The 25,013-nt window shown below is 40.6% G+C and overlaps 5 protein-coding genes across 5 annotated transcripts in view; 2 read left to right on the forward strand and 3 right to left on the reverse strand.

Moving 5' to 3' along the window:
* Positions 1-286: 286 nt before the first annotated feature.
* Positions 287-2,940, reverse strand: Atac2 (Ada2a-containing complex component 2). The gene is made up of 6 exons (XM_066731647.1): positions 2,316-2,940; positions 2,104-2,252; positions 1,812-2,036; positions 1,413-1,739; positions 816-1,337; positions 287-716 (listed from the first exon to the last, which is right to left on the reverse strand). Exons 1-6 carry the CDS (start codon positions 2,714-2,716, stop codon positions 361-363), a joined length of 1,980 nt encoding a protein of 659 aa, XP_066587744.1. The 5' UTR covers positions 2,717-2,940; the 3' UTR covers positions 287-360.
* Positions 2,941-3,355: 415 nt separating this feature from the next.
* Positions 3,356-7,224, forward strand: tous (testes of unusual size). Its single transcript, XM_066732196.1, has 4 exons — positions 3,356-3,558; positions 3,626-5,135; positions 5,205-5,378; positions 5,452-7,224. Exons 1-4 carry the CDS (start codon positions 3,356-3,358, stop codon positions 7,195-7,197), a joined length of 3,633 nt encoding a protein of 1,210 aa, XP_066588293.1. The 3' UTR covers positions 7,198-7,224.
* On the reverse strand, positions 7,215-8,729 carry Sc2 (trans-2,3-enoyl-CoA reductase Sc2). Its single transcript, XM_066732207.1, has 5 exons — positions 8,613-8,729; positions 8,485-8,532; positions 8,021-8,331; positions 7,541-7,950; positions 7,215-7,472 (listed from the first exon to the last, which is right to left on the reverse strand). Exons 1-5 carry the CDS (start codon positions 8,616-8,618, stop codon positions 7,345-7,347), a joined length of 903 nt encoding a protein of 300 aa, XP_066588304.1. The 5' UTR covers positions 8,619-8,729; the 3' UTR covers positions 7,215-7,344.
* A 925-nt stretch (positions 8,730-9,654) lies between these two features.
* MED20 (Mediator complex subunit 20) overlaps positions 9,655-25,013 on the reverse strand; it is a 54,479-nt gene continuing 39,120 nt past the window's right edge. Inside the window, exons 3-5 of the mRNA XM_066734312.1 lie at positions 12,074-12,333; positions 10,067-10,177; positions 9,655-9,997 (exon numbers count right to left, since the gene is read on the reverse strand). Coding sequence (XP_066590409.1) covers positions 9,905-9,997; positions 10,067-10,177; positions 12,074-12,333 — 464 coding nt within the window. The 3' untranslated portion in view covers positions 9,655-9,904. The remainder of the gene's footprint in view (positions 9,998-10,066; positions 10,178-12,073; positions 12,334-25,013) is intronic.
* LOC136777750 (facilitated trehalose transporter Tret1-2 homolog) overlaps positions 15,708-25,013 on the forward strand; it is a 40,741-nt gene continuing 31,435 nt past the window's right edge. Inside the window, exons 1-2 of the mRNA XM_066734291.1 lie at positions 15,708-17,209; positions 19,670-20,109. Coding sequence (XP_066590388.1) covers positions 20,086-20,109 — 24 coding nt within the window. The 5' untranslated portion in view covers positions 15,708-17,209; positions 19,670-20,085. The remainder of the gene's footprint in view (positions 17,210-19,669; positions 20,110-25,013) is intronic.

The raw sequence follows: 25,013 nt of genomic DNA on the forward strand, positions 1-25,013 counted from the left end.
TCGACGAGGAGGACGTCCCAACGACGCCAGTTCCGTGCTGATGGTGGCGACCTCTTTATGACGTCATAGCGATCTCTTTACGTCATACAGGGACCTGGGATAAAATCGATTTATCGAAAGCCCCACGAGATAACGGTTGGGATTCAAATATTGTACAATATTAAATACAATAAACAAGACTTTAGAAGTGGAAAAGCTGAAGACGCATCTGGTTTTCTTTTACCTTATGTCTTACACGCTACATAAAAGCTGATATTCTCAGTAGCTTATAAAATAAAAATGGAGATAAGATCATTTATTCGAATTTTTATTAGAAGAATCCAGTAACGCTATTTTTAGCATTGATTGCATTAATTAAAATTATCTGCTTAATCGCAGAAAAAGCGCATGCCTGCAATCTTTGGAATTGGGCGGTATATATTTGTCATAAAAATCTTGAACAAATTCTTCAATTTTAAAACCGAATTTTTGATATAGAATTAGTGCAGGATTTGTTGCTGATACGTGTAGAGTTACGTCTTTTCCCATGCAAGTTTGAATTAGATGATACAACATAAATGTACCGATGCCAGCCTTACGCCATTCCGGACGAGTTAGTATAAATGAAATGTAAGCCTCGTTGTATCCTACATCGGGAACTAAAATAGCGAAACCTATGACTAACTTTTTATATAGAACTACGCAACTAAAGTCTGGATATTGCAGGCATTCAGTAACTGAAATAACAAAAATGAATAATTAGTATAAGCAGGAAGAGAAATATAAACGTATTTTATAAACTTTGAAGAACAAATTAAAAGTATGGATGAACTCACGATCAATTCCCGGCCAAAAGAATTGGCTGCATAAGCTGTTTATAGCTGGAATATGCTGTGGTCTAATATAAGAGTAGTCAACAGATGCCCTTGTTGGCAGTTTCCATTCAGGTTTTGCCTTATTAGCTTTTGATAAAAGCTCTGATGTTAATTGTAGCCACAGAGGTTGACACTCTACATCTCTTCTGATAAAGGGCTTAAGAAGCCTGTTTGTGTAAGGACTGTGAACAGCAACTGGTTCTGTGTAGCCTTGTAATCTTTGCTCGAATATGGAATCCAAATCTTCCCCGAAAAACCTATCTAGGACTCTACTGGTTCCTTCAAAGCTTTTTTTAATTTCTGATCTAGACTTAAACTGATCGATGTCTAACAATGGTAAGCTATATTCTCTTTTTAGTTTTCGTACTGCTAATTTTCTGTAAAACCGCCTGATGACTGGCGTAGCGAACTTTAAATTAGACTTGTTAAATTTTTGCAGAAGATAGAGCTCCTCCTGATTAGTCATTCGTACAGTGTTCTCTCCTAAAACAAATGAAAAAATATATACCTATTTTTTTATCAAATTTAGAAAAAAATGTGGAATAAATTGATTCGTACTTTTAGCTACAGGTTTATGCCATGGCGGGGAACGTTTTATCGTAGAATGGAATAGAGACTTTACTGGCTGTTCCCGTATAGAGACTGTACTATCGTCGCTGTTTTCATCGTAATTATTAACCTCTTCTTGTATCAATTCATTTTTTATTACATTATCTAAAGATTCGTCCATATTATATGCCCAGTCAGTTGTGAAATTCTCCAACAATTGCGGGATATGAGAATTATTGTTATGCTGCTGAAAATCTTTCATAAGATCTGCTAAAGAAGAATTGTAACTTTGGCTAGTTAGATCTATATCATCTTCTATATCCAGCATATTAATATCTGTAAAAAGAATTGTCAGTGTAGGAGCATGCTAATCATTATTTTATTCATTTTTACACAAATTAAATATACCATTTAATTCATCCTCCTCGAGTAAAAGCTCAGATAATGTTTCTGTTGGTTGTACATAGGCCTGTGAGTACATGGATGGTCCTAGATTTTTTGTGTCTATTCCACAACTGCTGTCATCACCAATGGATAGACTAGAGTCTGATGGTGTTGGACTGTTATATGTCTTACTAGATACCTTTAACTGGCTGCCAGTCTGTTTCTTTCGATCCATAATCATTTTACTATCTACACAAAAGCAATATTTACAATTTATATATCACTCAATATAAACCAGTAATTAAATTTGATTTACTTTTTGCAATAAGAATTTCAGGTGGATCATTATCAATTAATCTCCACCATCCACTTTCTCCCAGCTCCATAGTGCCTGACATAAAAAAGATTCCACTATAGTGGGACAATGTTCCTGATATTGTGCCTATCCAATTTTTTTTCCTCTTCCTAAAAAAAATCTAATCAATCCAGGAAATAATTTTTAGCAAATGAAATAAAAAAATAACATACACAGTTTTTTTAAATAAATAGTCCCAGTTCTTATCAACAAACGTAGTAATATCTGATTTCCAATGGAAATATCCTCGCTTGCTTATACCACTAGACTTTTCACGTAAATTATACAATGTTAATATAATAACAGTGAGCCAGGGCATCTTATCACGACTGACATTATCCTCTTCAAAAGAGTTACATTCGGCACAATCCAATTCAAAGAATATATCTCCAATAAATGAGGTAGGCAATGAGCCTCGGTTTAAACATTCAACATGAATTTTACTATGGCAGTTTCCTTGACAAAGTAAAGCTGGCTTTAAGTATGGATCACAAGTAAGTCCACATCTTTTACAAATATTTCCAGTATCACCATTCCGTTCTACGTCTAAAATTTCTAAATCCTTGTCTGACATCTTTCAGTCATAAAATGAGGTTATGATTAAATGACATTAAATAAACGATATAAAGGTTTCACTGAGTGTATTGTAAAGATGAATACGGCTTTTAACAGAAATTAAATTTGTAACTTTTTATAATTTTATGTTGAAAAAGCAGAGAATTATTTAATCCCTCTGTTTTTCCTTGGACCACGTGTGCCATGGTGTCGTCCATGTGTAAATGCTAATGCTGGCTAATGCAATGCAATGCAATGTAAATGCGTGCTATATACATATATATATATATATATATATATATGTATATGCTGCAGTATGTATGACATTGTATGTATACAAACATGTATGATGCTTGTATTATTGCATGACTTTTACACCACCTCAACTGCATAAAACTATTACCAAATATTATAAGATAATAGAAAATAAGAAATTAATCAGTTTGTATAATAAATAAGTTTTAAAATTAAACAAAACTATAATTACTTTTACTGTAGTTTAATTAACAAACTATGATATTTTGGTTGCTATAGAGATGAGATTGAAACCAATGTCAGACTCAGAAATAATCACAGAGTTTGTAATTCTGTAATATACACATATAATGAGCAGTTAGATTTATTTGAATAGTAAAATTTGGAGCCCATTGTTTAAATAATGCAGACTCCTTCTTTACAGTCTAAAGTCATTTATGGACTTCGACCAGAAATTATTGGGAATGTGCATTATATATCGGATTCAGAGATAATTTACCCTGTAGGAAATGTGCTGGCAATTCACAATATTCCTGAGCAGAGACAGAAATTAATTCATTTGTCTAATAAGATTAAAGTAAATATTATGTGTCTTGCACCTAATAAGTAAGTGTTAATAATTGGGTATTTGCTAATATTGAAATATCTATATATTCTACATATTCTTTTAAAGGAGATACATAGCTTTGGCCGAAGAGGGAGAGAAGCCTCTAATATCAATCTATGATCTTCAAACCCTAAAACGAAAGAGAGCTCTGGGTATACCGTATGAAACTTCCAATGTACATAAGTTCAACTGTTTGGATTTTACATTTGATAGCACATACTTGGCAGCTGTAACAGGGGGAGAAGATCAAACAATGCTTTTCTACCATTGGGACAAAGGAAAAGTGGAGTCGAGTATAAAAGTGGGCAATCCTCACAATGTTTTAATAAAAGTGGATTTAATTACATGTAACTCAGGGGATGCAGGAGTTCTTGCAGTGGGTGGTATTTACAACTTTAAATTTCTGACAGTAGCTGATACTGTTTGGCGTCCTTATGGTTTTTCCAAAGCAGATAATCTTTTAATCTGCTCAATGGCTTGGATCAGTCTTGACAGACTTTTAGCAGGGACTAAAGATGGTAGAATTCTTTATCTAGAAAACGGGGATTTGAAAAATATTTATAAAATGTCTGAAACTTTGTCGATGAGCTTAAAAATCCGGGAGGAGTACGTTATGCAGACAGGAAGTACCAAAATTCCTCTTGATCACGTCGACTCTATGAATTGGGAGTATGAGATTAAAAGCTTAATGGCATGTTCGAAAGGCTTCGCTTTTGGATTTGGAGCAAGAACAATCGTCTTCTTTGAAAAAGAAGAGGTTCATAAATATTCGAAGAGGAACATTTACATAATACCCCAGCAACCTATAAAAGATGAAAAGCCTGAACTTTATGTAATAAATACAATAAATTTTAGCCCGAATTACGATCGGTTGATAATCACAACTGGATGGACCCAGATATTTTACACGTTTCTTTGGGGGGCTGATATAAGGGTGCAACCCGAAGGTCAATATCTCGAGGTCATACTTCAAAATTTACATTATGGACCTATAAGTGGACTAACCATAAGTGCATGGAAACCAATTTTTATGACTTGCGGAGAGGCTGATCGTACGGTTCGCTTGTGGAACTACGAAACGGGAAATTTAATTCTGATGAAACATTATGCAGATGACATATATTCCATTGCCTTGCATCCAATAGGATTCTTTTGCCTGATAGGATTCAGCGATAAGCTAAGAATCATGAGTATCCTCATAGACGATTTAATGCAAATGTGCGAATTTCCAATAAGAAACTGTAGAACGGTGGAATTCAGTCATGGCGCTCATCAATTTGCTGCTGTTAATGGAAATATAGTACAAATCTACAATACAATTAACTTCTGTCATGAATTTGTGTTGAAAGGCCATACCGGAAAGGTAAAGGCCCTCGTCTGGTCTCAGAATGATTTAAAATTGTTGACCATAGGTAGTGAAGGCTCTGTTTATGAATGGGATATGACTACCGGTTATAGACTTATCGAAATTGTTTTTAAGAAAGTTCAGCTAAATGACGCTGCCTTTATTTCCGATGCATCTAGTTTATATTGCATTTCAAATGACCAGACTATAAGCGAATTCAAAGATGGTTTGGTGAGTCACTTTAACTCGTATATCTTGTCTCACTTAAAAACAGTTATGATTAAGTAAAATCAATTACAGAATATGTTTGAGTACAGTTTACCTGATACAAAAATACGCGGTATGGTTTTGGGAAAGGATGATTCATGTTTTTTCATTAATTGTTCTGGGGGCGCTATTTTGTCCTTAAAATGTCCTTTGCAAGACCCAATAGAAGTTAGTAGCGTGCATTTACACTGTGCCGACGTGACCAAGGTATATTATAAGATATACAAACATATTAGTGCATAAATTTGTACATATAAATTGAAACCAAGATATTTTACAGATAATACTTTCTTACAACGAAGATTGTTTGATATCCACCGGGATTGATGGGAGTTTGAGTATATGGAAAGTGCATAATCCAGATACGAAAGTTGTGAGAATTGATGACAAAATGATAATGAATAGAGTACTGGTCTACAAAGGGGACATGGAAGAGAAGAAAAATAAGATAATCGATTTAAGCTTTAGATTGAAAGAGCTGGAGTCCGAGTATACTTACAAAATGAGACAAACGGAAGTGAAGCATAACGATGTGCTTCGCGAGCTCCATCAGAATTACACGCAAACTATAGAGGAGTTAAAGGACAAGATAGATACCTTACACGAAGAACGGAGTAACGAGCTGAACAGTATAAATGTAGAAATAACAAGGATGAAACTGGCTCACGAGGAAAAGATGAAACAAATGGAGAGCAACTACGAGGCAAAATTGATCGTGGAATATGACAAGTATTCAACATTTGAAGAAAGAAATGATCAAATGAGGAGAGATTACGAAAATCGTTTGGCAGAACTGAATAAATCAACTATGGAGGAGCTAGATAAGACTATTGCAAAGTTTGAGGCTCGTTTAGAGGAGAAAAATTTGCAGTTGCGGGAGATTCAAGAGGAAATGGCACATCAGGCCAGAATATACGAGAAGATCACTGTGCAAATAGAGGAGGATGCCGACAAGGAAATTTTAGAGCTTCGAACGAATTACGAGACGCTTCTGTACGAGGAAAAACAGACAAACTTGAAATTGAAGGGGGAGGCTGGTGTAATGAGAAATAAATTTTTGGCTGGTCAGAAAGACATAGAGGAGCTGAAAAGACAGATTCTCAATGTGCAGTCTCAGTACGATGAATATAGAAAAACTATATTTGACTTGGAGAAGGATGTGGGCGATTTGAAAAGGGAAATAAACGAGAGAGACTTGACGATTAATGGGAAAGAGCAACAAATTTACGATCTTAACCGAACCAACAAGGAGCTGGAAAAGTTTAAATTTGTTCTGAACTACAAAATCGAGGAGCTAAAGAGCCAGATTGATCCAAGGGACCAAGAGATTAGGGCACTGAAGAGCAAGGTTCGCGATATGGAGGAAGAGTTGGTTAATCTTCACAAAACAAATATGAATTTGGAACTGGAGCTTGGTAAGTTTAGAGAAAAATTGAATGCGGCGAAACGAGAAGTAAAGAAAGAGCTGGAGCATGAGAGAAGGTGCCAGTTACTTCTGAGGAAGATTCGGATGGATCTGCTCGATGCTGTGAGATTAATTCAAGAGCCGCAAGCTTTGAAAACCGCAGTATCTAATCTGTATAAAAAATACACGTCTAGCGACGAATTTCTTCGCAGTCGTAAAGTTGATCTGGAAGCACAATGTGAGTTTGCCAAACAAAGGAATCATTTGGAGAGGACGGTGGAATCCCTGAAGAAACAGACTTACCATAAAAAACCTAGCAAGCCCAAAGATGATAAAATATTGACGGAGAACGTGGAGCTAATCGCTGAAGTAAACGTTTTACGCGAAGGTCTGCTGGAAGCACGAAAATATACCACGGAATTAGAGCGTATCTTGGGATTGGCAGTTGAGGAAACCCCTGCAACAGCAAAAATAAAGCTGAAAAAATTATGCGAAGATCATGAAAAATTATACAATGAATATTCTGAAAGAATGGAGCAGTGCGAGCGGGTTATTCAAACTTTTAAAGACGAGCTGCAGAGGTATTTGAATAAACATCAGTCTACTGAGCAAAAAGAGTAAGAAGAATTTATCTCAGAAAGTTTTATAATATAAAGAATTTATTAATAATGTAAAAGAAACAAAAACAATATTTATCAACAGTTAATCACATTGCGCAATTTTAATAAAGTTTACCAATGAAATTAGTAAAAAAAGATATACAATTATTTAAAGTACAAATGGAATGATAGCTTTTCTCCCTTTAGGGTATTGAGGAAATTCTTTTTTGTACGCTTTATGTTTTCCCAGTGCCCAAATAGCCATTTGATAAGCACCAGCCAAGGTAAAGAAACCAGCTGTAATAGAAAATTATTTCAATTTTATGGACAACAATTTATTTTTAAGTATATAATTAATTAAATACCTGGAAGACATGTTGTCATTATGGAAAATCCTATCCAACTTCCTATTTCATATGTGTAATTGGGACAAGATACAAAATTGAATAAAATTGTGAATGGATTACCCGTTGGTATAGGAATTTTTCGCACTGTAGTTCCTGGAGGTCTCAAATTCCTCAGGGCTATATGAATGCTAAGATTACCAAGTTCACACAGTATAAACAGGAAAGATCCCAAACTAAATTGAAATTGGCTTGGTGGTGTGTAGAGAGGATGATTTACATGATAAGCTACATACATAGTAAATAGCCAGTAATAAGAACAATTTTTGTATAGATTACGTAATGGCATAGTTGCATGACTGAAGCGATGTACAAATATTGTTTCTAGAATACGTTTTGCATAGTGTATCGACCAGAATAGTGCTGCCCAGCTAAAAAGAAGAATATTCTTATTAAATTTTATAATTTTACAAATTTTCTAACAGTAAAACAAATACATACTGAACAGTAGAATCTGTTTTGGCATTTTCTAAAGTACCATAAAATATCCATGGCCTGTAATAAACCCATAAATATACAAATAGTGGTCCAGCATATTCCGCAAGAAAAACAGTTTTCCAGCCAATCTGAGGTCCCAAATCCTTATAATATAATTTGCTTCCAGTTTTCAAAGACAATGACTTAACAGTTTCTGAATCAGACAGGGCTTTTCCTTTCACTTCTAACCTAAGACTTTGCCTCTGAACATAAGGTGCTTTCTTGAGTTTGAATAATTGCTGTTTAATTTCACTAATAGTCGTGGTTGGTGTTACCTAAAATTAATTCATAAATATATTTTAATTATCCAAATCAATAATTTTAATGTCTTTTAATCATGAAATGAGAATGACTGTAAATAATTAAATTTCAAATATCACTTAGTTATTTTTTATCTGATATAAATTAATTTGTTTTTTTTTACTTACATTTACACTAGCTATGGACTTGCTTGATTTAGCAGAGACTACTTCGATCTGGAAATGTGTGAACGATTAAGTCATTTATTATCTGTGAAAGTAAAATAATAAATTACAAAGTAAGAACCGGCTTTTACCTCCATAGTGATGTGATGATTACAAATTTTTTCGTTTTTCAGTAATAAAACGGCAAACTATTACTCCCACGCTCCAGTGTCTATGGAAAACTGAGGGAGGGCAGTGAGGACATTAAAAACCGCGATGATTTCTATTAGCGACACAACGTGGCGCTGAAATCGAGAGCGTTCATCACTTCCTGCGCGGTCATCTTCTTTTTTGATGAGCCGTGACATTCCACTAAAACTTTTCAAAAGAAAATCAAAAGGAATTTGCAATAACAAAAAATTATTCCTTATCCTTGATCTTCTATCCTATTAATTTCTATAAGAAAAACCAAAAATGCACGATAGAATTATAAATTATGAAAGAAAATGGATCCGCAGGTACATTTGAAATTCAAAGAAACATAAGCGAGCTGTTTTCTTAATTATGCAGTGAGAAAATGTAGTCAAAAGAGGACCTTCGACCCGGTAGTAATGATGCGAGTGTAAATTTGTGTAAGCTTTGACGAAGCATTCAAGGTAAACTGGTTTTTAGACCATTTTCATAGAGATATCATAAGTATAAAATATATTATTTGCGCGACTATATGTCGCATAGAAATCCTTAATACCTATGTATTCCGTTATTATAAAGCAATAATTTAATCTAAAATTTCTTGAACACAAAAATAAATTTTAATAAATGCTTGCAAATATATACTGTGTGTATGCATATGATTATAATAATAATAGTATATTAAATTTTTATTTGTTTTCCCTTTTATTTCTAGCATAGCGAAAATTAGAGAAGATACTTTTTAGTTATTAGCGTATGTGCAGTTTCATCTTCTTATAAATATTCAAAGTATAACAAAGGCACAATAGATTTACGACTGACAGTTATTGCAAGCAATACACGCTGGAAGAAGACCTGTAATTTTCAATGACAGTGGGTTCAATGAACGGCAAGAATATCTCAAATTTAGGCCTGCCGACATCCTTATAAGATTGTATCTTTCAGTTTTTATAGAACATGTGAGCAGCGGGTCGATTAGAAACATGATGGCTATTTTATAAATGTCTTTAATCGTAAATCATACAAAATCAGTCATGATTCTTAACAATTTTTTCCAGAATTTACCATCCTTTCCATAACTATAGAATAAGAAAAGCGAGAGAATTGCTCAACCATGATCTTGATTATGCTTGGTCGGTAAAAACGTTTCTACCTTGCGACTTCACAGATGGCGTTTGCTTAAGATTAAACTAAAAAGTATACATCTTTTCTTCGATTTTATTAAAACAGGTATACACAACGTCAGTGTTTATTATATTACTCCCGTAGCTTTCCTGTATTGTCCAAAATGTTCCAAATACTGTTGTATAGTGTCCATAGGTTGATAAATATCGTTCATTCGATTCTGCGAAGGAAATAATCAAAATTACTGATAACCCTTTATATGATAAGTTGATAATTGCAGTAGACTTGCCTGTAAATACTGAGGAGCTTGATTGGACACCGCAGAGCCCAGGAAACCTTGCAGAAATTCGCGAATTAATTCCCAAGCACTTCCAGGAACCACGCAGGGTCTATACTCGACCTAAAATTAAAATAAATCTGTATATTATAGACAATGGAATGATAGTGAGAAAAGTTGATGAAAAAAGGACAATTTCAACCGAAGCATTTTAGCTTCCGTTTTTTCGGAGAATCCGTGAAAAATTTAGGAAAATGGGAAATGTGTCGTAGTGTTTTCCACTAAAAAAAAAGGAGGCTGTTCACAGTGGATTTTGGCTTTCATCTGTACCAACCGTGTATTCTCGTTACACATACACTTTGTTCGTCCTTGCAGAACTCCCATCGCTAAAATCGCATTCGAAAACAACCTCTTTTTTTCCAAACGATTTTACAAAGAAAAGAACCTTTCGTGGCTTATCAAAATTTTAGAAAGTTTGTATCTAAATAAAGATTTTCCACAGTCCCTTAATACTCGATTCTTTAAGCGAGGGTATTGTAAGAAATGGTATTTGTAGTGGTTTCTAGTTGAGATAAAATTTTGCGAGACTGTTTAATGTTTCCAGAAACGCGATATAAATGAGAATAAATGTTTAAGGATACGCGGTAGTGGAGCGGTAGGTCGTGAATACTTGTCAGCTATTTGTATCACTTCGCAGTCGCGATAAAGTCCGGTTCTTCCATTAATTTCAATGAGCGCCTTAGTTTCCACGAGCGAGACTACTTCAGTAGCTCCTTTTTGCCCTCTTCGACCCCCTTTTCCTTACCGTGTTTATCCCCTAACCTCGTTTTTCCCCTCCCACTGGAGACTCTCTATTCTTTCCACCAGTTTCATCCCCCTCCCTCCTTTCTCCCTCTCTCTCTCTTTCTCTCTCTCTCTCTCTCTCCCTCTCTCGAGTACTCCGCTTTAAAATCGAGAGCCGTGTGCGTTATTCATCAAAATTTCAGAAATATTTCACCTCTGGCCTTCCTTCCTCGCCACGCATCTTTCATCGTAAGAAATTTATTTATTCCTGATACTTCGTTATTCTCTCGCCAACCTTTCCTTTTCCCATCCGTTTAACCTACCAATTTCCCACCGCTACGATATTAAACTTTCCTCGGCCGCTCTCCTTAACGACCCCGTCAAATCATGTTGAATGAAAAACTGAAAAAAGGAAGGTACTTTTCTCCACGGCGGATCGGACTACGTTTTTCCTCTCCGCAATTAAATTAGCGAGATTCTATACTATTTTCGAAATGGTATATGTTATGACGAGAGATATGAAAGCTGCACGGTAGCGTATAGCGAATATTTTTTCAGAGAGAATGTTGATACAGAGAAAGCGTGCGCGCGAGAGAAAGAGAGATAGAGAGAGTCGGTCTGTCAATCGATAACGCACCGCAGTCACGTGATTAGCGAGAGACTCTCGCGAGTGAAGAGACAGGGAGAGAGAGAGAGAGAGAGAGAGAGAGAGAGAGAGAGAGAGAGAGAGAGAGAGAGAGAGAGAGAGAGAGAGAGAGAGAGAGAGAGAGAGAGAGAGAGAGAGAGAGAGGTGCGCTTTGGAGATTCCCAAGTTTAATTGGGCCTTAATTAGATCGGAAGAGCGGGGATTCCAGGGATTATTCGTTTATCGCTGGCCTGACTAAGGAGTTTCGCGAAAGGGCAAGAACGTCACCTGCCAAATTATTAATTTAACCAATTACTGCAGCAGCCGAAACTTTCCACGAAACTACAACGAGCAAGTTCCTCCTTTCTATAGAGTACTCGCGTAAATCTCCATATCTGAAATGCGGATGCTGCTCGAATGCAGAAGCTACTGCTGAGGAGAAGCTGTTATACCGCAGGAGGAGGGGGGGGGGGGATTGTTTCACGAAACGTATCAAGCAAACGCGATCGAGGCGGAATATATAATAAGGAGAATGGACGTTGGGATTGATTGAAAATAATTAAAGAGAGCAGATTGGAGGATTGCGAAAGGGACAACGTTCGCAGACACACCTCGACGAGAACTCCTTTAAAGTTTTGGCTCATAGTGACGCTGCCCAGTTTCACGCAGAAGTCGCCAATTTCGAATCGTGGTCCCTTCGACTCGATCTTGGTCTGCTTCTTGCTGGAGTAGAAGCTGGTCATTTTGAGCATCAGCAAGTCAAAGAGGCCATCTGCTATCAGAGGGACCACTTTGTTCCCAGACTCCAACACTGCAAAGACAGAAGCTGGCTGCTCGGAATTGTGAAGGACGTGCACGGTTCTCTGAACACCTGTGGGCACAAATAAGCAACGAGTTAAATTACTGCAATTTTTTTTTTTTTTTTATTAACTTATCATGTTTATGAATTTTTTCTCCACGCATATCGCAAACGCGTGGAAAACATCGATTATGCAAGTTGATAGGATTCGATTGAAGCAGAGCTTATAGTTGTAGTAGGTTAAAGCGCATCGGACTCTCCTCTGGCCTTAAACTGACGCGATTCCTCGTGATATACGATCTGCGAATTCATTGAATATTCATAATTCGAGCCCTCCACCTTCGTAACGCTGGGGTATCGTCGTGTGTGGGTAGCTCCCGCGGTCGTATGAATTATTTATACGTTAAATTATAACGCACTCTCTAATCGTATACGTCAAATGACAAATCCTTCATTACTCGCGTAATTCCAAGGCCGGTCACTAGTGAGTTATGTGCCAACCAATAATAAACGTTGCGATGAACCGATCGACGAGTTCATTGATAAGCCAGATTAATTAAGTCGATGAGTCATTATTTGTCGATGGATCCACTGATTAATTCGTAAACAATTTTTCTCTCGTCCATTCTGACCCCAATTTCTCGAAAGTCTCGTGACGGACATGAAGAGCGTTTCTTTCTTCGAGTAGCTTTCTAGCATACCAAAGTTTATGTTAACCAATGGGGTTGCTACGAGCTTCGGTTGTTATATCAATTAATCTCAACATACACTCGAGTGTTAAATATCAAGAGGGAAATAAATGTGAAATAAATCACAGAGTATTTCTTCGATGTATTGGTTTGGACTAGACTATAGTTAATTGGAGATGAAATCAGGTATAAAGTTTGAAAATTTTATAAAATATAGCTATAGCGAGTTTCATCCCGACTCGAAGACACTGTTAATGTTTAATTGCCGGCGAATGCCGCAGTTCCTAGCCTCTCTTTCTCTCCTATCGCCTCCCCCCCCCCCTCTCTCCATCTTTCGCGACACAAGTGTATCCATGTAACGGCACATATGCGCCATGCAGACGATGCGGTATGCGGTATGCGGCGAGTCAGAATTTCCCTGCAAACCGTAAAACTTCGCTCCGTTGCGTAAAAAATTGATCCAATTCACGAATGAAAAAATCGTCAAACCAATGAAGAGGTTTTCCTCGTTGGATTGGTTCGAGCTGAAAAAACTGAGTTTCTCCGGTGAAAAGCTCGCGGCTCGCTCAATATTCCTGGCAGAGGCTGATTTCTCGAGTGCCGATTTATGATCCACGCGGGAGAATCGAGGATTGTGACAGAAGAGGGGAGGGGGAGGGGGGGGGATTGCGAGTTCCGAGATTTTATAGTCGCGATGGACGGCTATACAGCGGCCATTAATTACTTTCATTGAGCGATCTGGCCATCGTAGTCGCACCTGTCTTTGTTCGTGCCGTTTCAGCTGATCTAATTTCGCCGACCAACGAAACATCGACGACTCTTTGCCAGAAACATTATTGATGTGTCGTTGTTGTACAAAGAGCCCTATTAATCTTCCGCAGACTGAAAGCCAACCCTCTCTTTTCCAGGTTTATCGTGAAATTTATTGTAAAATTAAAGAGAGCGAAGAATCCGTTTGCGTTACGTGGAAATTACCAGTTCCGGGTGGTTTTAAACGATCAATTGAAAGAAGGCGATGACGTAAGATTTTTTCGTAAAATTTTTTCGGATGATTGTAGAAAGAGGAAAATGAGAGAAAGAGAGGCGAGTCGGTAAAGAAGCTTTTAACCCCTTTCGGAGCAAACTCTTCTTTTTCCAAGGCTTCTTTGATTCTCCCTCTCCCTTTCTCTTACGAACTATTTGAGAAGATTTGCGATCACTTTATTAAAAGTTCCAGCTGCTACCAGCCGATCAACGATCCTCCTTGCCAAAGTTTATAAAGCCATCGTCGTTCTGTGCTGCTCCAGGATAAAAGGACTCGACTAATTTGGCTCTCTCTCTCTCTTTCTCTCTCTCCTGGTAGTCACGCCAAGAATTCGTTAAACCGGCAAAATATTGCAGGTTCCATCCTAGGAACTTGATCGAATACTCGACGACGAGCTTATATCTCGCACGGATTGAAAAAAAATCGCGTGGAAAAAGTGGGGAAAAAGAAGAAGAAGGAATTATAAAGGAGGATGATTTAATTATACGGGATTCTCTGGAATATCGGGCTATTTGGAAGATGAACGAGTTTTAATTAAAGAGAGACTTTACTATTTAGCCATTACGGTTCGATCGCAACATCGAAGAATCCTCGGCGTGAAATGGAATTCGTTCCACCAAATCGAAATGCATAATCCATTTGACGCGCGTGAACATCAGAACGGTGGGGGAATACCGATCGAAATCTCGTATAATCACTTTAGTCACTCTTCTCGATTGATGATATTTCTAGCATATATAGCGGAGTGTATATTGTATAACAACAACTGGATGATCCAAAGCCAAACGGTGCCCGTTCCTGGTTCCTTTGTGGATGGACCCCACGACTCACCGGTAACCCTATTTGCCAACCGTGGAACTTTTATTGTCCGGCAATTTATTCCCCATTCATGACTCGATCCCTTCGGCGATTGGTCATTGGGAGCGTATGCCCACGGTGTTTCATTACGAGCAACATCTGTACACGCAACTATCCGGAATCCTTCGGCGATATATCTATATGCGATAATAGAAAATATAAAAGAGGAATTAAGTCGTCGAATGCGGAAAAGAACGACCAGGTTAATCCGACGTAAAATGCGTAAGCTCGGGAAGTAGGGTAATCGGGGAAAAGCAACAGCTGATGATGCTTTGGTTTCCTTTAGCTTGGCCGTTCGCCAGATACAGTAGACTTCCTCCGGGCTAAAAATTCAAGGGATCTCCGAACAGACGAGACGTCGACTGCCTAAAATAGGGAATCATCTCTAGTTTCCACGAGCAATCATCAATCTCGTCAAAAGGTGTGGACTAAATCGCGTAAAGAGACTCTGGATAATTTGATAAATATTTTCTGTACCATTGTATCAAGAAACGAATAATCATCAGGGATGAATGGGGCAGACATTTTCTGGACTAAGAACTCAAGGAATCCCTGAATCTTCCATAATGGGGAATCGACTGGTTTCCGTGTCGAGTATATCTTACGGAGAGAGGGATAGTGAAATTGATGATAAATATTTAGCGTGACTGTGTGTATAATGTACTATATGCGACGAATTTACAGCGATGAATATCGATATAACGTGGAGGGAGGTAAGGCTCGAAAGGTGCGGCGGGGGATGCAGGCTGCTGTTGCCAGTGGCGCTGGATTCGTGTGGTGGGGGTAGTTGCGCAGGGGGTTCTATGCGCGGAGCCGAGGACGTAGCATCGAGGGGGTTGTTTATCCCTCTCAGTTGGCCGCGATTCAGCGCCGGGTTTATACCCCGATCGGGCCCCCCGTGACACTCGCGTACCATCTCCCTTGGCTCACGTACACTGACAACGGCAACCCTAATCATCCCCCGGACCCACCGCCATTCTCACCCCCGACTCACCCAAGCTATTATTTTCCACCTTCGTCGTTCATCGAGTGTTCACACGGAAAATTTATATAAGAAAGTCCTTTCTGCCCGTTCGATCGAGTGCTTTTTAACGAGGGATGAAGAACCCGAGCTTCCGCTTAATTTTCCGTCTTGCCCGACTGATCGACCCGAAGAGCGTTCATCCGACTAGTCGAAAAGTAGATGAGTCGAAAATTCCACTCTTTCTGGTCCATGGTACGCGTTGAAGCTTTTCAAGAATATGCTTTGGCCTCCCCTGCAATCTCGAGTGCTCCGAGCGGACAGCTAAAAATTGGATTCCTTCTGCTTCGTGGTATACGCGCTCGAGTTTTTCCTCCTTTTTTCAAGATATGCTTTAGCCTCCCGCTTCGAGTGTTCTCTAACAGAGAATGAATTCAGTGCCGGACTCTGCGAAGTTTACGCTGGGCAAATCACGTTCTACGATGTTTATCCAAGTGTTCCGAATGGGGGATGAATCCTGAGTCGAGTTGGATTCTTTCGAGGCTCGCAGCTCGGTATTGAACTTTCAAGTTTCCACAGGTTCGAGTGTCTGGGAAACGCCAAGTGAGCGCAGTGCGTCCATCGAGGCTCTTCCTCGGTCTGCCTTGTTTATTGGAAATGAAAAATGGGCTGCGCTACCAAAGGATGAAGCCAGCGATCCTCTCTGGGTCTGTACCCAACACCGAAGCTTCGATCTCGTTGCCACGTAGATCCATGCGAGACTCGGCCACTTCCGGAAGTCATCAATGACGCTCTCTACGCGATTTGAGATTTTGGTATATTGAAAGATCGACGATAAAACTGGTGATCGTAATGGGCTTTGGCAGAGTGCGGTATATATTGGGGCTGTAGGAATTATGGTATAACGACGAAGGGATTACAATAAGGAGGGAGGAAGATTGTTGCATAAATTGTGGAGGATCGAGGAGTAGTCTGGTGGTAGGAAGTACCTACTCGAGTAACACGATGAGTCTAGGAGTTTTAGGGTGGACGAAGAAGAGTAGTGGTACGAGAAGAATCCATCATACTCGTGGCAAGACTGAGAGAGCGATTATCAGAGAGGCTGGGACGATGCGGAAGGTGATTGTAGAAAGTCTGCTGGCGTACGGTCGATGGAGGGGGTAGCTGCATTGGTGGAAATAACTCGAGCGAACGAGTGATAATAATTGTTGAAATTTCGTGCATATCGGCCTCTCGAGTCTTAATGACGCTTAATGACGTGTAATAACTTCTCGCAGCCACCTTTTAATCCTGTCTCTCCGAGTGTTTCTCGCTCTAATAATACCTCTCGAGCAAACAGGCTGTACTCTTTCTTTCCAGACAATAAAGAAGGAGAGACTCTCGGGAGAAAAAAATCTTTGCACGATGCGAACAAAGGTAGAACTCGCTTGCTTAAATTATGTCATCCTTGGGATACCTTTGGCTGAGGCGATCGTTTCGACTGATAAATAACGTATACATATATATAATAATAATAATAATAAAACGGTAAATGATGATCGTAGGTATACGGAAAAATAAACAGAATTCTCACGTTATTCTATATTTCATTATCGATCTCTCTTCTAGAAATCGAGATAGCGTGCTGACAGATGCGTCCTTCGTCACGCAATGCGTTCGAGCGAAAAACACAAACACAGAGCGACCCCTTCGGTTTTGAGGGCTTTCACAAATAAAAGGGAGAGAATGTGGCTTTGGGCGAGTTTGAGAAAACTTCGTAACTATACTCCACAATTAATCGATATATGTATGTATATATATATGATCCGGTTAAACAACTCTCAGCTTTGCAAATAGCCTCCATAAATAATCCAAACTCGCTGCTTTTTTGTTCATTCGTGAAACAACGCAGGATTATGATAATGGGGCAAAAGTGTGTGGAGAAATTGTATAACGCGAATAGAAATTATAATCTATCCGCAGCAACATTTCTTTTTCGTCCACCTTCTCGGAGAGTTCTATACTCGCTTGTCGATAATTTCGTACCTGCGACAGACCGAAAAGAAGCGTTTTATATATATTAACGGACGTATCCGAAGTCGATATCGTGCGTCTACGCTAAAGAATTTTTATGCTCTTTCGGATTAACTTTATCCCGGCGAAAAATTTCATTATAGCTATAAAGCTGATGGAAGCTTCGCGGCAGAATGGGAATCGAACGAATCGTGGCGTTTCGTTGTGATAAATATTATAGGGATTGGAATTTCTTAGCCGGGGTATACACGCATACCTGTGTACAGGATCGAGGAAGACGGGGAGGAAGAAGAAATTGATTCGATTGGAACGATTGAATAATTGATATTATTTCGTAGGTTGAACAGAGCTGATTTAATGGGCAGTTTAATCTAACAGTGACACGATCGGTCAGCAGCGAGTTGCGATGAGTTACGGTAATTCACGCGCAAGACAGGATCCATTTACAATGGAGACATTACGGGGACGGAGTAGGTGTATATACAAGTCGAGCGTGGGTGTGCTCTATGATGTACGGCAGATTTCATGCACCTATACGACACATTGTTATAGTTATGGACCAACTGGAAAACTTTCTGTTTCAACGTCTCAACTTAATTATTCGATTATACCCATTCCCTCTGCCCCCTAATGAATATGTTCCTTTTACGATGCGATGCCTCTTCATCACTCGTCCCATTACCCGAGAAACGACGTTGACCACGCAAATCACTCGATAAACGCGCGAAGATGTACGTTGAAGAGGCGCCGACTCGAAGCTGCGATTGCGTTAAATTCGATTGAATCAATGATCCAACACGTGGTCGTACGAGTTATCTTTGTCTGCCACACACACACATACATAGGTACAGTCCGGAACCCATGCACTTTGGGATAACCGATATTCGCAGCTGTATCATCGCGGGACGCGGAAAGAGTTAATTTTCCCGGAAGTGAGATTAAAATGGATAATATTGTACGTTTATACGCATATATATATAGAATTGGTTATTGACAGTAAACTCGGGGTTTTTACGGTACGCGACGGCCAAGTCATCCAGGTAGGAGGCTGCAGGCGATAAGGAGGAACGAGGGAATCGCCGAGCTCATCGGGACTTTCACGCGGATCGGGTTGGTCGATCGTTGTTGCGCAAGCGACAAATAAAAACAAGGCATCTAGCAATAAAAATGACGCAATGCCCGATGCTATCGGATGTTTACGATGCAATTTATAAGGCATTATTCGCGAGGATTATTTACAGCTGGCTCGATACCGCGCGGTGTTGACTCGCCGCGGAAGACTGACAGGAAAACCTGTGCGATAAAGATAGGAAAATGGTGGTGGTCTTGCACGGTGAGAGATGGAGAAGAGGAGGGGGGAAGGGGGTTGAAGAGAAAAGTTGCGAATTTTTGCTTGCAAAGAGGCAAAGTGACGTCGTCGGTATCGCCGGGACAGCTAATGGACCGCGACGTTTTTACAGGCGGAGGCTAAAAGCTCCGGACTATAAAACTGACGTTTCGCATGCACGCTATTTATTCTCGCGCACTATTAGCCCGTCTCGATAAGACCGAACGGACGCACTCGTAGAAATTATTTGACGATCCAACGATTTCCCCCCTGTACCAGATTATCCCATTAGGATCAAGAACAACGCGTCCCCTTCGGAGACGATCCAATCAAAATCCATATAGACGTTTTAACGTCCCTTTCTCTAACACAATGAAGACGTACATTCGCAATTTCATAACTTATCGCGATATAACACATATTACAGCGAGGCTCTTCAAGCACGAGCAGAATTTCTAAGCATCGACGATCGCCTCGCCGAGGGTACCACGTGCAATTGGTTATTTATGAAGAGGACCTTTATTTCTCGTATACAGGGTAGGGAGAACAGTGATCAGCGAGGAACAGAATATTTTATCGAAAGTGTTGAAGGAGTCAAGGAGGAACGACAATAATAATACCATTAGAGATAAGTGGAAGCTCGACAATAAATTGAAGAGTCCCACAGTCGGAGAAAGGGGATAAAAAGACTTATAGCTGTGTCCTGCGGTATCCCGTGGTGCACTGTCAAGGTGCATGGATCCTGGTGCAAGGATCCCCCTGCAGAGAGATGTCCGATGGAATTCGTCGCAGAAATTCTCGCGAGGGATAAACTCGCGTAGGAAGAAAGCAGCTGTCCTTGAAGAGAAATAGGGCCACTGGAGCTCGCGTAAAAAATGTTCTCGTGTGTGTGCGTTCTCGATAGGATTACCGGAAGATCCTGTGGAAGCTTCTAGTCCTGTGCCTCGAAGAGATGTCACTGAATCAGAGATATTACGTGAGTATCAACGCTACTCTCTTTTCTTCCCCCCCCCCCTCCCCCCCCCCCTAGTTTTCCAATTTTCCTCCAGGAATGAGCGGAGGAAAACTGCAGAGCGAATATTGGTTTAGATATAGAGAAATATACATGCAAAAAGGAGACACGACGCGTTGCAGCATTTGTATGTATATATAAGGGAGCAATAGAGTTTCGTGACAAATATTGTTGCAGCGTTTTATCGCTGCTATATATTCCAAAGCCATTTGAAGAAGCTTCTCGGCCACAACGAGTTATGGATTACCCAAGGTGCTACTACGGCGTGCAGCAATTAATCCATCAGGAGAGCGAGCGAGAAATAGCAACGATTAATAACTTGGCGAATAATATTTTTCCTGCAGCGATCTATTTACCGGCTCTGACAAGACGAGCTGGCAACTGATAAAGGTAGCGACGCGACGCTGCAGCAAACTACTTTTTCTTCGAACTCGGTTAGTGGGTTGAATTTGGTCGAAGGTGAAGATAAGGGAGTCGGAGAATTTTTGCTGAAAAATCAGTGAAATTTGGGGGATCGTTCGGGATGAGTTCGGGTATGGTTGGATCGGCCCGTCCGGTTATTGTTGGCAAGAAGCGTGGACGGAGCATGATAGATAAGAGAACTGGCATCCTGCTGCTGCTGCTGTTGGATATCGATCGATGGAGGTCATGATTTCAACGGGGTTCACGCTCTCCTCGCGGCCAACCTGGATCCAAGCTGTTAAAGGGGAGCTGCCAGCTCCGTTTCCAGGAGAAAGCCCGCTTCTCCTCCTCCTCCTTCTCCTCCTCTCCCTACCATTCCCCTGGGACTCTCTATATATCGACTGCTCTTATAGTTCCGTCGTTAAAATTTACCCCACCATCGATCCAACTCCAACCCCATTGATCAGTTGCATGCCAACCGAGCGAATCTGCATTTTCCATGGATACTATATATCATTAAGCTCCTTGCCTCCATCCCCAACCATACCAAACCTTCTCATCCCTCAAATGGATCCATATACTCTATACTGTATAAGCACATTGCGACACGGATTAAAATTTTAACGTCAATCTCAACGACGAATTTGCAGCTTGCTATAGATTTCGTTTAAGTTGCTTTGTTTTGAAACACCAAAATTTTCATACTTTTCGCACATCGTTAAAATTTACCTCACCACTAACCCAGAAACAAACACCATTGATCAGTCGCACGTCAGCCGAGCTAATATTCATTTTCCAGAAATAGGTATATTGCTGTATTTTTAAGGTTTTTTCTTCCTTTTTCCTATACATATACCATTATACTTTCATTCCTATATCCATACCAAACATTATCATCCCTCGAATGAGTCTATATACTGTGCACTGGTATAAGCAGATTATGGCGTGGATTAACATTTTTACGTCACTGTCAACGATGAATTTGCAGCTTTGTAGATTTTAAACAAATAGCTTTTTTCAACACTGAATTTTCATATTTTCGTATACTCTTCGGTTGGATGATGGACGTGCAAAATTTGTTTATCGGCGTGCGAGGATAGTTTTCTTCCGTTCTACGCTGTCAAAGAATTGGCAAAAGTATATATACATCTGTACTTTCCAACAGCGTTAAGCGGCCCTACTCCGTGACGGACAGTTTCGCCACAAAAATAGACCAAAGCTCGATTGGAAAAGTTCTTGAAAAATTTTGTCTGTGAGAGTAAAGACGAAAATCTCGCAGAGTTCGCGGCATGTATTTTCAGACGAGAGGAAAACCATTCGTATCCATTGGGAAGATTGAAAGTAGCAAAATTCAGCGAGAGGGTGAAACGTTGCAAGCTTGGATGCACTGAAAAAACTAATTTAAGCTTGATGTTTCAATGGGGAGAGGGAAAAAGAGGGGGAAAAAACACGGTTGTTTTAAAGAGGAGGTCGCGAGGTGTACGTAAGATTGGCATAGCATAGTAATCGAAAGCTGTACGAGTTCCTCGGTGTTTGTGAGTTTCATGATGGAATAGGAGGGGGGGGGGGGGGGGGGAGCTTTGGAGAAGCTTTTCCACGGGACAAACGAGTGAGGTTATCATCGTCCAACTGGTATTGGGGAAATATCCTTTAACAAGATTTCTCTTTCTTAGAATTCTTCGAAAAAGAATTTTTCCTCCCTCTCCCTCTTTCGCTCTATCTATACATCTATCTCTTTCACTCCCTTTCCTTGTCCATTCATCCCCCTCCCCTGGCTGGTCTCGTTCTATTCGCAAACTAGAATGGTCCGGGAATAGTTGGCGAAATTTCTTCGGGCCCTCCCTCCTCGCTCTCCTTCCATCCATTGCTGAATTCCCGGCCACGCTCGTCACGATTTATCTTCCTCCTGTAACGCAAGGCGAAGTGCTGAAAAAGCTGGAAAAAATTTATGCGTCGGCAGTGACGCTCTCTCTCTCTCTCTCTCTTATTTCCCCTTGACTCTCCTTGACTCGTTTAATTTGCGATTCCACGCTCGAAATATACTTGCGAAACTGTAAAAGCCCACAGTTTTTTTCAAGACAAAGTATAGTTCCGGTCCGGTGAGAGTTTCTTGAGAGATTAGCAGAAAAGTTGGTACCAAAATGGCGTCGGAGGGTTGAAAAAGTTTTGGCGATGGGAAAATAAAGATGCGGGAGGGAGAAGATCGCGAGAGGTAGAAACGAGGTGCGTTAGCGAATACTTGAACGTGGTCTTGTATGGGCTGGTCGTCGTCGAGGGTAAAGGGATGGAAAAGAAAGCTCTGGATGTCCCGTTATCGCCATTGTGTACCCGGCGGCCATCAAAGGGTATTACGGCTGAGTGGTTAAGTTCTAATAGGATTAAGTCGCACCGCAATAGGGTAGATTATCAAAGTCTCCTACGTAGCGTTTGCAAAACTCGGTCAGGATCCGCTAAAATCTCTGATACGGATCCTTGCTCATCGTGAAAACACGGTATCCAATGGTTCTTCCGGTTGAATTGTTACGGGGAATTCCGGATTAACGTTGCAAACATGCACGTGTACGTGTGCGAATGTATATATGGAATAATATCGGATGGATCTCAAAGGCGTTAAAGTGCTTTTGGAGGAAAACGCAGGGAGATAAAACAAGGGAAAGCTTGCGATAAAGCTTAGCAAACACATAGACCGAGTTACCGAAGAGAGGGGATGGGCTTGGGGGTGGGTGAGTTCGGTGGGAGGGAGGTCTTTCAGGTGTGGCAGCATAATGAAACATCTTCCACGAGGCTCTTTAAATATGCACAAAGCGCGCCTAAAACTACATGCTTAAGAATGCAGTGCGATGGGACCGTGAAAGAATGAGAGAGAGAGAGAGAGAGAGAGAGAGCTTGCAAGTTACGCAGCTGCGCCTCGTTACGAGGGACGCATAACCAACGAAGATTCGTCTCACATCTACATACGAGACTCGCCACATATACACGCGCGTTACAATTCTGCCGAAGGAGCTTGCGGCTTCTGGTGGTTTAAGCACAGGCGCATTTACGAGGGTCTCTCTCTGTAATTTATGCACGCCTACCAATGTAATATACGCATAGGCTCGAATAAGTTTTCCAACCTGCTGCGAAACAGAGATGCGTATATACCTTTTATGACAATATATATACGGATTTAAGATGGTATATATATATACCAGTGTGGAAAGAGTGGGAGTGCACGGTCACCATGCAAAGAGAGGCGTACACACGGAAATAAATTCAGTATTGCTGCGAATGTAAGGGATGCAGGGGGAAAGGGATGAGAATTCACTTTAACGCAGAAAGGAATATAAAGAAGGAAGGGAGGGGAGCGTGGGTAGCAGGTTCGGAGAGGTAGGCCGATACTGCGAGCAGCAGGAAAGGGATAGAGACTTAAAGGGGTGGAAGCACTGTAACACGGAAAGGGTGAGTTTCTCCCTCCTACCCCCTCTCCTCCGACACTATGCAGGTCCTGCTGTGTGTGGCGTGTGCCTGCCATCGGGTCGATCGGTATCTGGGTCACGGGTTTCGGCAGTAACCAACCCCTTCTTCCATGATCCACTTCACCGTTCCAACCCCCACCCCCTCCTTTCCTTAACTTCTCTCGTCACTACTCTCACGCCCAATCCACCCCCTTCCGATCCTCGCCCCTTCCCTCGTGATTTAATCGACATCCACCACTTTGTTTCCCATTCTCTCTGACAATTTTTATACTCCCCACCCCCTCCCACCATATAAGAGTATACTGCACAAGACAGCACACCCCCTCGCTCGATCATTGCGCTATCAAAGATTATTCATAGGCGCATCCGCGATTGATACGCCAAGGAGATCGATCGGCAAACTACCCGTAAACGATTAATCAGCCGTCGTGGTAAACTTAACCCTTACAAGTTTGTGGGACAATCCGTTTATGCATATTACTGCTCGAAATGTGCAAGTGGGTTATAGGACTTCGTATCTCATAAAATTTAATACCGTTACGACAAAGTTCAAGATTAAGTCCCGCAGAGCGACCTCCGCCTACGCGGGTAAGAGCATTATCGACATCGGCGCGGATTTCAGGAAAAAAGATGAGACAAGAGAGCCGCGTCCTCCTCCACTGATTAATATCTCCAGCGTGAGGAATATTTTCCTAATGCAGCCGTCCCTATCGCCAGCAAGTGTTTCTGGCATGGCGTCGATCACTGTTTACTCAAAACTGATATGGAACGGTCGCTGCGGACTCGACGCGACAAAATCCATCAACGCGAGAAACGCTGACGCGATTGGCCATGCACCGCCGAATTCTTCGATTCCACCATCCTCGTTACTCCGATCATCTCCGTGCATAGATGCGAAAACAACATTTTCTCCAGAGGACTCGCGTTCACGGTTGCAGGATTTAGTTGGTTGGTGAACAAATCTATTAAATTCCGCAGACATTCGAGGGAGATAACCGGAGGGGATGACGT

Source organism: Prorops nasuta, unplaced genomic scaffold (assembly GCF_024137725.1).
Source record: "Prorops nasuta isolate Cenicafe-Biocafe unplaced genomic scaffold, Cenicafe_Pnas_1.2 PNAS00002, whole genome shotgun sequence".
Classification (NCBI taxonomy): Eukaryota; Metazoa; Arthropoda; class Insecta; order Hymenoptera; family Bethylidae; genus Prorops; species Prorops nasuta.